The sequence below is a fragment of the Crassostrea angulata genome, chromosome 8 (assembly GCF_025612915.1).
Source record: "Crassostrea angulata isolate pt1a10 chromosome 8, ASM2561291v2, whole genome shotgun sequence".
Lineage (NCBI taxonomy): Eukaryota > Metazoa > Mollusca > Bivalvia > Ostreida > Ostreidae > Magallana > Magallana angulata.
In genome coordinates this window covers 31,786,443-31,800,225 of record NC_069118.1, presented here as the reverse complement: position 1 = coordinate 31,800,225, position 13,783 = coordinate 31,786,443, and the positions used below count along the sequence as shown (strand labels likewise).

General features: G+C 31.0%; 2 protein-coding genes across 4 annotated transcripts in view; one reads left to right on the top strand and one right to left on the bottom strand.

Annotated features, from left to right (window-relative positions):
- The window catches only part of LOC128160209 (protein tyrosine phosphatase domain-containing protein 1-like), a 35,188-nt gene extending 27,542 nt beyond the window's left edge, over nucleotides 1–7,646 (top strand). For all 3 annotated transcript variants that reach the window (XM_052823496.1, XM_052823498.1, XM_052823495.1), the window contains 5 exons: nucleotides 1,394–1,493; nucleotides 1,760–2,341; nucleotides 4,473–4,574; nucleotides 5,270–5,353; nucleotides 5,954–7,646. In XM_052823496.1, the coding sequence (XP_052679456.1) occupies nucleotides 1,394–1,493; nucleotides 1,760–2,341; nucleotides 4,473–4,574; nucleotides 5,270–5,353; nucleotides 5,954–6,244 (1,159 nt within the window). In that variant the 3' untranslated portion in view covers nucleotides 6,245–7,646. The remainder of the gene's footprint in view (nucleotides 1–1,393; nucleotides 1,494–1,759; nucleotides 2,342–4,472; nucleotides 4,575–5,269; nucleotides 5,354–5,953) is intronic.
- LOC128160211 (nucleolar protein dao-5-like) overlaps nucleotides 1–13,783 on the bottom strand; it is a 148,455-nt gene that overhangs the window by 89,991 nt on the left and 44,681 nt on the right. The gene's annotated exons all lie outside the window — the stretch shown is intronic.

Here is a 13,783-nt window from a genome sequence, read left to right as displayed (position 1 = left end):
TATACTGTTAGTTAAAATAGCATAGCCAGTACCATTACATGTATATGTTTTAGCAAATGCCAGCTACATTGTAGGGTTTAGAGATTCACAAAGGGGAATCAAAATAATCATCTTGCATGTAATACCAACTCTTTTCTGCTCAAGATTTGTACATTAAAGAAGCATTTGTTACAATATATGTCAACTTTTTTAATGGTACTGTAAAAACATTTTTAAAACTAAATGATGAACCTTATCATGGGTTATACTTCCCCAAACTTTTTTTCTTTGCATATAATCTCTGTTTTGTTGTTTTAAAATAATTCTTTTTATTTAAGTTTCTCTTTTTTTCTCTTCATTTTATATAATACAATATTCTTGTAGAGAATATAATTGTTAGTCTATAAAAGCATTTTTTTGAGAATTTATTTTTCTATTATTTAAATATTTGTTTTACTTATTAATGTTTTTAATGTATTAATACATGCACATGTACAATTACTGTAATTCAAACGTAATGATATCAGACTTGAGAGCAGAAGTCGGACCCCTTCATTTATTAACAAATCAAAAAATGTAATAAAACAAATATTATCATTCAAGCTCTCCTTGTTTTAAGGTAGTTTGGGACACCTTCCTATTGTGACATACAAATGTACTTTTTATTGAAACAAACAATAAAGTATAATATAATTAAATTTTTCTTTCCAAAATGTTGTTACCTAACAGTGTAGCGCAGTGGGTAAGAGCATTAACTAAGGAACTGTATGTCCTGAGTTAATTCTGCTGGGACCTTTATATGTGGTTAGGACTTTCAAATCACTTTGACATATCCATTGTATGGAGATATCAGTGTTCGAGGTATGGAAGTTCAACTGTACCTTTGTACTCTCCTCCCCAATGAGAAAAGTCATAACATAATGGTTGTTACAATAAAACAAATCATACAAAGCACTAGCTTTCATACAATTTAGTCTAATTTTAGATATGATATAATCCTATATATCATTTAGGATTGCTATGTATTTCGTACTGTGCTGTAGATTTTATTTATAAGTAAAATTAGTTGCTCATGCAATTGAAAAATAAATGTTGAATCTTCGGCCCCATTAAAAGGTTGATGGGTTCGTGTTGTTTGCTTGGGAAAGGGGGAGGGGATGTAGTCATTGTTTGATTGAAAGGTACGTCATTCGGAAATTGATGAATTATTAACAACTTGCATACTTGATCAAGCTAGCTTAATCAACCTGATATCCTGTTAGTGGAATAATTATATTAGTACATGTATATCATATTACCTATGCATGATAACATTACATCTACTAGCTGAAAAAGGGTAAGAAAATTATATATAGGATATTTATATATTGGATATTTATGTAAAATACAAAATGTTGCTTGTTTTTATTTTCAGGTCAGCTGGTTCACATGAATTCACACTACAGCAGTATCTGAATCGTCAGAAACACATACTTCATGGTTACGAGGCCAGGAAATTGAAACATGTGCCAAAGGTTTGTTTTATGTCTGATGATCATGCAGTCAAATCTTTTATGCTATTTCAAACTTAATTGGGCTTAGAGACAACACTTTTGGGATAGACAAATTTTTTTCCAATATTGATTTTTATTAATTGCACCCTAAATGAGAATTTCGGATGACTTACTAAGCAACTGTACAGAGAATCCTTAACAGCAGTGCTATTTTTTTCTGTCTAAAAAACTTCATAACATGTTTTAGGAATATGAGTTGAGACTTTTGTACTTATTGTTTTGTATAGGTAATATATGTAGTTTGTGAAAAGCTCCTACAGTTGGCTAGCCTAGGACAGTCCTTAAATAAGTTCAGCTCGAGCAGCAGGCGCTTGACTCAAAGTAGCATGATGTCTGTACAGCTAGAGGAAGCAACAACCGAGTCTACTCAACGCAGTGGATCAGACATTTCTCTGAAAACCTCCACACAGAATGGCAAGTCTTCTCAAAGGTTGAACTTCAGTATAAGCGTCCCAGAGGGCCAAACCACGGGCGGTGGCAAAATACCAAGAAATGACTCGAACAATTCGCTGCAGACTCATAAGATATCAAGACCACCACTGATGAAAAATGGTAGTGTGAGTATGGAGGACCTCAGTGATGAAAAGTTAAAAGCAGTTTTAAAAATCAGTGAAAATAATGATTCGGACAGTAATTCCTCTCGCGAACCATCTATAGCCTCGAGACAGAATAGTGAGATGGCCGAGATCACCTCCACAGATGAGCTGCTGGGCTCCACCTGCGTGGTGCTGTCAGTTAAACAAGTGGTGGAGGCACTGTCTGCAACGGAGATCAGCGACGAACAGTTCGCTCAGGCGGAACATTTAGAGGTGACTATAATGAAGATTATTGTTATTAGTTAACTTCAGGTAGAAAATGATGGCCTGGCTTATTACCAACAAAAATAAAACCTGTGGGGTTAATAATCTACTATTGAAAGATTAGCTTTCCTCAAAATACAAGCTTGATGGTTTTTTCCACTAATTCATTAATCATCAGTTTTTCAGATTTTCAATATACAGACCCTGAAACGTACTACTACACCACACGCTCGCTGTACGCTCGCTACACGCTCGCTAAACGGTTCACACGAAACGCTGAACGGTTTACACGAAACGCTGCACGCTTTGCCCGAAACGCTAAACGATTTACACGAAACGCTGAACGGTTTACACGAAACGATTCTCGCACGAAACGATTTGCTCGCTTTTCACACGCTTTGGACACGCTTTTATCCTGATCGATTCGGGTTCTCTCGGATTTTTACCCTGACTCTGTTAGTAAGATTTAATTATAAGAAAACACGAAATAAAAGAAATACTGATATTAGAGACATATATGAACATAAGTATTGAATTGATTTATTAAATTAATTTGGTACTTATATTTAAAGCAAAATATTATTAATTCACAGAATTAGCCAAAAATATTACTTCTATAAATATATTTATTGCTCAAAAGAAATATCCATGATTCTTATTAGTGCCGTAAATAATAAAAATTCCAGAGAAAAAAAAGTTACCGTAACACAATATACAATACCAAATTAAAAATAAAATCCACATGATTACAAACTGAAATCGGTTTTTCAGTATTCGGCGGGATTTGTTTTTTCTTCTCACATTAATATTTTTATTGGTTTCAGAGAATACGATGTAAAAATACTAACTGTGAATAAACCTGTAATTATTTACATTGTTAATTTTGAAGGTTATGTAAAATAAAATTAGTCACATAAGTTTGGAAAATGCTATAAACAACCGATTAATTTTTTTCTTATGTGGAATCATTCGCGTAAATAAATGTTCTGTACAAAATGTCACAGAAAAAAATCAATCGATTAAACAATAAAGAAAGTTGTCATTACTATTTCGGATTTCGGAAAGAACAAAAAATAAAAAATGATTTAAATTTTTGTCTCAATATTCGTATACATAACCGGCGCCCCGCATAACGGCGTACAATATATCTATCATAATCTATTTGAATTAAGTACCATGCATATAGATTCCCATAATAGTTAATTGCATGTGTACATTTTAGGAAAATTTCAGTGTGTTAATTACTTGTTGTTTTCCGTTGTCAGTGTATAAATAATTAAAATAATAACTTGTAGAAATATTTTTATTAAATCGGGATTCAGAAGAATTTACTTCCCGCAGTTCATAGAAATGAACAGTACATTTTCTTTCTCTGTTTAAATTTAATTTTGTTTAAATTAATGTTAAATAATCTATCATTGAAATTGTGTGCATCATCAAATACTGATTCCGACTACCTTGAAGTCATTAAATTTCTATTGGCTATTGACAAAAAAAGAGACGCGTGGCCATCCAATGAAAACGAATACACAGAGTTTGATTGACAGGTTCAGCCAGGTGCAGGTCTAACCCGATGTCCAAGGTTATGTGTACTGGTTGTACACAGCCGAATAGTCTCAGTAACCAGTCTTCTTTCAATACGCGTACTTTTCTTTTGTTTGTTGAAAATTTAATTCAATTTTGTAAAAAGATAAGTATATCATTTCTCATAGATTTTTTTCACAAGAATATCTCAAAGGATTTTTGCCAATCACAAACAGTTTAGAGTAATGTTTAACACGAGCGCTATTTTGAAACAATTAAATTGTCAGAGAGTTCCGAATGAAATCTGATGAACATTTCACACGGTTCTCGCACGCTTTGTCCGAAACGATTTACACGCTTTGCCCGAAACGCTGCACGCTTTGCCCGAAACGCTAAACGGTTTACACGAAACGCTTCACGATTCATACGAAACGCTAAACGGTTTACACGAAACGCTAAACGGTTTACACGAAACGTTTCTCGCACGAAAGTCGCACGCTTTTTTGGTGTAGTAGTACGTTTCAGGGTCTGTAATTGAAATTTAAACCAGGTAGCTTTGAGCTTATTAATGCATCTGTTTTGTTATGTTTCGGTATTGACATTCATTTATTTACAGACAAAGCTGAATGAGAATGAGGATGCTTGGCATGACCTAGTTCTGGAAAATGACCCAGTTGTGCTGGCACAGGTCATGTGGGATTGGCTGGATCACCTCAAGGTTAGAGTTGTAAATGGCATCATTGTACTTCAAGAGTCTTGCATTCTTGAGGTGGTATGGGACACCTGTCAATATTAACGTGGATAAAAGTAAATTGGGAAAGAAACAATTATGAAATTTTACTTGATTTTATTGTTTATTTCAATCGGAAGTACGTCACAATATGGAGGTGTCCCATACATTCTTAAATTTGCGATTTTAATTTGGGATTCATTTTTCAACATTTTTGTCAATATTTATATACGTGCATTGTGATTTTAGAAAATATGTATCAAATAAATCCCACCTAATTAGCAACATGTAGGCATTATTGAACTTTCTTTTAAGTTAACTTTGGAAAAAAAAATAAAATGTACTGTGGATTCATTAGAATTTGTGGTGGCTCAATTTTCGTCGTATTCTTGGGTAGCCCTTGCCCACGAATTTACATCCTCAACGAAAACTAATTATAAAAGATTTAGGTTACCTACTATGAAACTGAAAACTGACGCATCCATGGAATTACATCCCCACGAATCAGCAAAAAACCCAAAATCCACGAAAATGGGCCCCCATGAAATTAAAGGATTCCACAGTATATATACATGACATTTATATGTCATATCTTAAGGTATTTAAAGTGTAAAACTGAAATTATGAGAAAAACGGAGCTGACACTTTAAATGCTTTCTTAACAATTTGGTATTGATTCACAGGTTCCTGTCTTAAGAGCCCAAGATCTGACATTGATGGCACAATTCTCAGATGATCCCGATACAGGTCTCCAAAAACTAGAAAAGGTAACTTAAACTTGATTACAATGTAGTGTGTATACTTTTAACTTAATATGAAGAGAATTTAATATGATTGCCTGAAATATGAAAAAAAAAGTTAAGGAAGGGTGTTAAAACTAATATCATGTAAAATAAGATAAAGGATTGTGTTAAAACCATTGTTTAACTTACCGGTAATATCAGAGAAATTTTAGAATTTAAATGTTTTGGAAATTCAAAATTTGTGGAAAAAGCAAAAGATAATGATGTTTTGTTGTTCTTTTTTTGATTAAGATTGATTGTGGCATATTCAGAGAGAGCTTTAGTCTTGGAAAAAAAAAACCAAAAATAGTGCCAGTCTTCTTACCAATCCTCTAAACATTTGTGAAGAAATATAATTTTTTAAAAATTTTTCTATCATTTGATTTTTGATTGTATTAGATTTAATAAATGTGTGTTAATGATATCTTTAAACAAACAAGAATATAGATATAGATAAGTCTACATACTTAGGTTTACTGTTACAGTATGTATTTCATTAGAATGCACACAATTTTGCACACTGAAGACCACACTCAAATCTCTCAGAATTCCAAAGTTTAAGTATGACAATTTCTTATTTGTAAGGGTACGAGATTTACTTTGGAATATCTGATCAAGATAGTGGAAAAACTAAAACCAATGGACAAGAGCACTGAGAACAGGGTGTTGGAGAAACTTCTGTCTTTTCTCACACATCAGTGGGTGACCATATCAGACTCGATGGCCAACAGTACGGACAGCTGGTCCATGTCCACGCGGAGCAGCGACGTCGATGAGGATCACCATTGGGGCACCATGAAGCTGGGCATGTCCGCAAAGTTGTATGCATTTGTCAGAAATATCCAGCAAAAATTAGCTAGCAGCTCCACAAGTTAACCATGTAACAAGTCATAATAATGGTTTTCTTTTTTTTTTAAATGGCTTTTTGATTTTAGAATTTGTTATATGAATTGCATTTTTTAATTGATTTCTTTTTTGGGGCTATGAAGAGATATGGTGCACACTGCAATATGATATTATTGTGAATCAATAAGAATGTTAATGTACTTCAAATGTTTTTTTTTTTTTGGTTTTTAGTTTCCTTATTCTTATTTCCTACTTAGTACACCTACTTTTATTCAAGCATCCCCAGGACATTAATTAATAATTATTTAAGGGTACTAGACCACTGAATAATCTCTCCATAAACTTCTGGGATATCTTTAAAGTTAAGTTTTTGATAATAGTTACAATTATTTTTACATAGCCAATAATTATACTACTGTGCAGAGAAATTGTGACTTAGAAATTAGAACCAAAGGCCTTATGTGCTTGAAATCTGAAGGCCTTGGGAACCAGGCTGCCAGGCTAATGAAGTAAAGGAAACCAAGTTAAGTTCTTTTTTCAGAGACCACTGAATAGAGAGATTCATGTTTGTGCATAATAAGTTCATTAATATAGTATTCATATATTAATTTCGGGTTCTGAAGCCTTCTCTAACTGCATTGAAATTCATTTCCCACTAATTTTGTCTCTTTCTTACGATTATGGTTTTACCACAATGGCATGCAAAATTCTTTTTTTTTATCAGTAGTTTATTTAGAGACTCCCTCTATTACTATTCACTTTTTTGCTAAAGCACTGGTATATGGGGTCTTTAATTTCAAAACCAGGGTATGGACATAGAACATGGAAGTGTGCAGCTCATTTTATGTTTGGGTCTAACTGCTAAGAACTTGCAGGCATTAATAACAATCTTTAATTGCCATTTTATTTAAGCATATATTGCATGCAATACTATCAATTTATACACTTGAAGGGGCGTGGTAGCATGCAGTTTGTGTTTAAATGTACACATTTTATATTTTCAAATTTAAGTAGTTTAGATGCTTGACTAAAATATTTTCAACAGTTAACCAAAAACTTGAAAGTCATAATTCAAGGGAGGCACGAAACTCAAAATTCTTTGTTATGTAAACATGCCTTGTTTTGTGTACTACTTAATGGTAGCTGAATAGAAGAAAGAAAGTGTTTAAAACTCGAATTTAAAAAAAAATGATAGAAGACAAACACTTTATTCTGTTTATATATGTTTTTATAAGCAACATGCAAATGAAAAAAAAAGATAAATAATGGTTTCTTTACAATATACAAGCAACAAAGGAAAACGTGGCAACCATCTTTAAGTTAACATAACGAAGAATTGTGAGTGTGTACATCACATATATCTCAACACAGGACATTCACATTTTAGTTATTTTTGAAAATATCTGAGCAAAGCGTTGTTAACTATAAGAATAGAAAATGTTCAGCTCAAATCGTGACACTGCCACTTAAATGTGGTATGGGACATCTCCATGTCATGACGTACTATTTATCAAAAAAACCCAATAAAAGCAAGTTAAATTTCATAAATAGTTTCTTTCCCGTAATTGTCACCGCAGTGGATTAGCGGTTTCACTACGAAGCTGTAAGTCATGAGTTCGAATCCCGCTGGAGATTTTCAAGTTTTTACCTTTCCAGAAATTTTTTTAAAAAATTCTAAATTGGTTAAAGTGTTTTAATTATTATAATATTGCACTTTAATCATCCTTACTAATATTGACAGATGTCCCATGCCACCTTAAAATGCTTCTCAATCTGTTTAATTGCTTTTCAATTTTTCTGAAGAATCTATTGGGTGTATCAGATAGAAGAGTTGTTCCTCGTGTAGTCAAAGTGCGTCTGAATTCTTCATTCATTTTTTCAGTTGTCTTTTAGAGAGAGTTGAATTTCCCCTGTCAAGCGGTTTTTTTCGGGTAAAAATACATGTAGCAACAGAAAGCTTTACATTGTATATTGTCGTAACGATATGATATCATACTGTTTAATGGAGAGTGAAAATCAAACTGAGTAAAATCAAATCTTGTAGCTAGATTCAGTGGATTAGTACAAGTTAGAGATCGTCAGTAAGGAATTAATGTAACTTATTTTTCCTCGAAGGACATTTAGATTAATAAATTAGATGTACTGCATGCATTTCTTACATTTATGTATTAGCAAATTACTTTGTCGTATACATGTATTATTAAGTTTGAGAAAGCAACATTAGAGTTTTGTCTTGTTCCTTAATCTTACAATTGTTTATTTTTTTATTTATTCCTTTTTATATTTTAAAAAAATATCATCTATTAATTCTCATTAAAAACTGTCTAAGCATAACTATGCTTAATTTCAAATTACCATAGAGATCAATGAAGAATCTTGGAATTTTAGAAAACTATGTTCCAGTCTATTGCAAGCACAACATTTCTGACTTTACTAAACACTTCCAATAAAGAACAAAAAAATCAGGACTGCATCAGTTCAATAAATGGTGATGACCATCTCTTTTTGAAAAACTTATCTGTTTGTTAGTAATATATTACTTTGCTTTAAGCGCATGAAATTTTTTTTTAATACAGTCGCCACAGTATAACAAAATATTAGATTTTTTAATTACTTATTAACAAGATTTTTTGTGTAGGGAGTTTCAATTCACGTTTTAATACAGTCGGCACAGTGTATAAAAATATTAGTTTTTTAATTAATTATTAACAACAAAAGAAACTATTTTTAAGGTTTGTTTAGTAGAGAATGTGGAGAATTGAAGGGGGATGTAGTGAAGAATTGTTTTCGAATGCAAAGTATCAGACATTTATATCACGGAATTGATAACAAAATAACTAATGAAAATTGTTCAGTGTACCAATATTATGATTAAATATATAAAGAAAACCGATATCAGTATAAAAGTGGAATATAGTAATAAAGATCTGAATTAAATTGAAAATGTCAATATTTTAATGAATTTTAATTCATACTTTTATCGTTAAGTGAAAGACATGCTCAGGGGATCGCTGTACATTGTTTATTTGTCCGTCCTGGACCCCTAAAATATTATATGAAATATCTATTATGATTTTAGCCTTTTTCTGCACAGCAGATAGTCATTGTCCTTTGTTCATCATTATTATTTATTAATTTATTTTACGTATATCATATGCAAACGTTTAACTAAATTCGTAATTTCCAGTTTTATTCAGTTACAATATTAAATATGACTGTTCAGATTTTACAGAAGGCTTTAGTACGTGTGATTAATATAGTATAGCTACGCGTCACATATATTTTCCTTGTAGAAACGAAACTGAAAAAAGAACATGTACGAAATTTGTTTTCCAAAATGTAGCCATCTATATTTTTATCATTGAAAGTAGAAAGACGATGTCAAAATTGATATCAATCTGTTTAAATAATTTGCATACTATTTTGAATTTGATTATAAACATATCTTTTCATTCCATAAATGTTAAGAATCTTTTATTTTTGTATTGTTTTGAGTAAATGTAAGTTACTTTTAAATTGAGAAGAGTTCCCTCTTTATTCCTTTTTTTTCCCTGTTTATGTTTACTAAAAAAAAGGTACTTTCTTATGTAGAAGTAATACATTTACCATCTGTTACCTGAGTTCTTTCTTAGCATTACTGAAACATTTTGCTCTGAAATAAAACAATGACATCAAAATACTTGTATTAAGAATAAACAAATACTAGAGCTTTCTTAATCTGATTTGGATTAAATAATTAGATCTGGTATATTTGAAAAAAAAATATCATTTTACAAAAAGATCTTACATTTATAATAATATGTGATTATTTTTTCAAAAGGGAGATTAAAACTGACATTGCTGACTGGGAATGACAGTTTAAAATGTGATCTGACTTGCTTTGTTTATTTTATTCATGTATTACGTGTGAAAATGTTGTTATTTAGATGAATGGAATATAGCCTCTTTGGTATTGCTTGATTTTATGTTTACATCGGAGTTTGTCGAATGTCTAGATCTTGTACTGTTGGCACGTATATGGTCCGTCCATTATATAAATGTTTGTATTCTGAGACTTTGTTTTGAAGTTTTTAAAAAGAATCAGCTGATCTGTTATTTTTGAAAAATCAAAATAAAACATAAAAATAAACAAATGTTGTTTTTTTTCTGTTTACAATTATAAAAGTTCTAATGATGCACTAAACTGACAAATTTTGACATTGAAAGCTTTCAGTGGAAGATATCACAATACTCCATTTCTCTCAAATTTAATCCAGAGCGCTAATCCAGAGCGCTTCCACCTGATCGGCTCTTCAGTGAATTTCAAATTGTAACCAGGTTACAATTTGAAATCTACTGAAGAGCCGATCAGGCGAAAGTGCTCTGGATTAAATTTGAGGGAAATGGATTATTGTGTTATCTCCTACTGAAAACTTTTTTTTCTATATTGTTACCTAAACCAAGAACTTATTTGTTTATATATATAATCGAAATATGTGAGCTGTATTCTTTCCTTATTATTAATTAATTGATATTTTCTTAAATGTATTTGTTTTGCAAAAGAGGGTATTCTGAAACATTTGCAATAATATCAATGATTCTAGGTATATATTCTCTTATGTCAGAATGACAAATTAATAATAGTAAACACTTCAGTAAAGTGTTTTATTGATTTTTCCATTAAGCGTTAAAATGCCTCACTTTGCTCTTTCGAATCCTGAGCTGTACCATTTTATATTTTTTACTTAGTTTTTTTTCAATTTTTGCAAAAGAGAATACTAGTATATTGACTGATATTTTGCTTTTGACATATTCTCTTAAATTAGACAGACAATTTCAAAATTGATAAAAGAGTAAAGTTGAATACAGGGTATTTTTTACTTTTAATATCAAATGAAAAAAATGAATACCTAATCAAAGCACATAAACTATATACCTTTCAACATTTTCAAAAAGGCTTTTGCAATATATGTCAGGATTTATGGCAAGAAATTAATAACTCGTCGATTGTTCCTCCAGAATAATATGTCAAAAGGATATGATCAGGTTTCAACTAATCAAAAAGCAATTCTTTATCCCTTTGTTGTTTGTTTTTATAAAAAAAAAAATAATAATCTTCATTCATAGAAACTTCAAGAATTTAATAGAGTAGACTTATTAAAATTACATAAGATTTTCATTCCCTGGGTATTTAATTCAATATGCTTTCTGAAGATTTTTTATATATATATATCAAAAAGTTTGTATCTAAATGTTATTCTAAAAAATAACTACAATAGAATTTGTAACGAACGCGAGTGCCACAAAACCCTTTAGTTGTGTTGGAGAATAATTTATTTTTCTAATTTCCTTGTCCATGAATATTTCAATGAAATAAGATATGTAAATCTTTTATATGAAAATATGGCTTTATTTCATTATAATATCAAAGTAAAAAGAGCAACAAACAACATACCAATGTAATTCTGATCAAAAAGATAACTCACATGGAAAAATATCCTTATTTTGTAATATGACATGCCACTTTCATAGATTTCTGGTTGGTTCTATAAAGTGTTTTTAATATATGATTTCAACATCAAACGAATAATATATGTGTGCTGATTTTTTTTTCAGTTTAAATTTCGTATTAAGAAAAAGCGTATCAACAGGAAATAATGAATTATTTCGAAACGAAATTGGCAAACTTCAGAACAAAAGTATTTTGAATCTGCTTATTGATATGGACTTTTTGTACCTTCAGGCGGACTGAGTTCTTGGTATTGAATGCTTAGTTATACCTTTTGTGGTTTCTAAGGTTTTCCTTGATTATTTCGTTAGTTGTTTCGATTATCCGTAAACAAAACTCAGAAAATGGCAACATATCGTAAAGAAATTTGACATTAAGAACCTATTTTAAAAAAAAGACCTTAATTTTTTTCACAGTGTATTTATATGCAAATGAAATGACCTCGAAAAAAAAATTTATCACCATTAATTTGATTTATAAAAAATATGTTATGTAGCATGTTCATAATAAATTGGAGCAGGTTTCGTAATATTTCTATGAAGTTAAGTCTTTTATTAAAAATATCGCAGCAGATCTAAAAAAAAGTTCTTAAATTAATGAAAACTGATAAAAAGTAATTTACCAGAGAATTTCTCGCTAATTTTAATCTCTGATGCAAAAATACACGAACAATATAGTACAAAGTGCAAGCATTTTACCTCAACCGGAAATCGGTAATAAGCTTGCGTCGGGATGCCTAAGATAAAAATCAAAATTGACCTTGGATGTGAGAGCTATATTTTGTCGACTAGTGGGTGGGAAATCTTATTTCAAGGGTCGTCTGATCAAATTGCCTAAGCCAGATGAAAAATAAAAAAACATCTATGGCTTTTTTTTTTTACATCTGTTAATGAAAGCCTGATGACAAATATGCAACTTACAGGCGGTGTCGCACAGATGAAACGAACTATTCGTGTTTGATTTTCGTTTAATGTAACATAGCGAACCTAGTAACTTCTGATTTTTCTATACGCACACGGTTTCTGGCATGTGCCTCTATTAAAATCTGATACAGTCATGAATGATCTTCAATCATATTTTTTTTCACTTCATTTAAAAATAAACGATCAAAAAAATTGGTTTCCTCCTATCATTTTCCTTTCATAATAAAAACATCAACTCTAAATTCAATCAGGTTGATATTGTAAAATATTGATTTATATAGAGAAGTTTCATGATATATAAGATGTACTTTTGGTTAAATGTTATTATAGCAGATGTACTTATCATATTATTTACATGCTATTTAAATTGCATAACTATATGTATATACAAATTATGTTTACGATGTATATACTTTCGTGTTAATCATTTTTGCTTGTCTAAAATCCTGATATGTTCTTCTTACAATGCATTTACCCCAACACCAAAGGTTTTAGAAAAGACAATAACATAACTTCAATCTGCGAGTTTGGTCATAAAATGGCTTGTTTTTTGAATTTGAACATGCATTTTGACAACCAACCTGTCACCCACTTTGTCAGAAAATAGATGGCTGTACAATATATATCAAACTATCAACCATCATATGAACATTAAGTTGTACAAACAATATAAATCGATCATGTTGGCAATAAGATTGTTCAGTTTATTAATCCATAATTAATCTATTATCAATCAAATCAATCAATCAATCAATCAATGCCATTCAATCAATTGATTCAATAAATAATCAGTAGATCAAATAATGGACAAATAGCACTTTGTTTAAAGCATGTAATTTGTTAGGTTAGATAGACCCTAGGAGCAGTTGACCATCTATTTCCAAGCTTTGAGCAGTCCCTGTGAACAGTTGCCTACATCAAAGAGCTGAGAAACACTGTAATAGCGCAATTTCTTCCAATAAATCAGCGTAGCTAGCATGAATGTTCGCCATACAATTTGCAAACCAAAGAAAATCTTTGTAGTAGAGGGCATGGAGTCAAGGATATGTTTAAGTAATATAACCATTAACGGGGAGGAAGCTTAAGTACAAAGGATACCTGGGAGCGCGGTTAAAGGATGCGTTTTGTTACAAGTTTTACTACATTTGAAAACCAGTT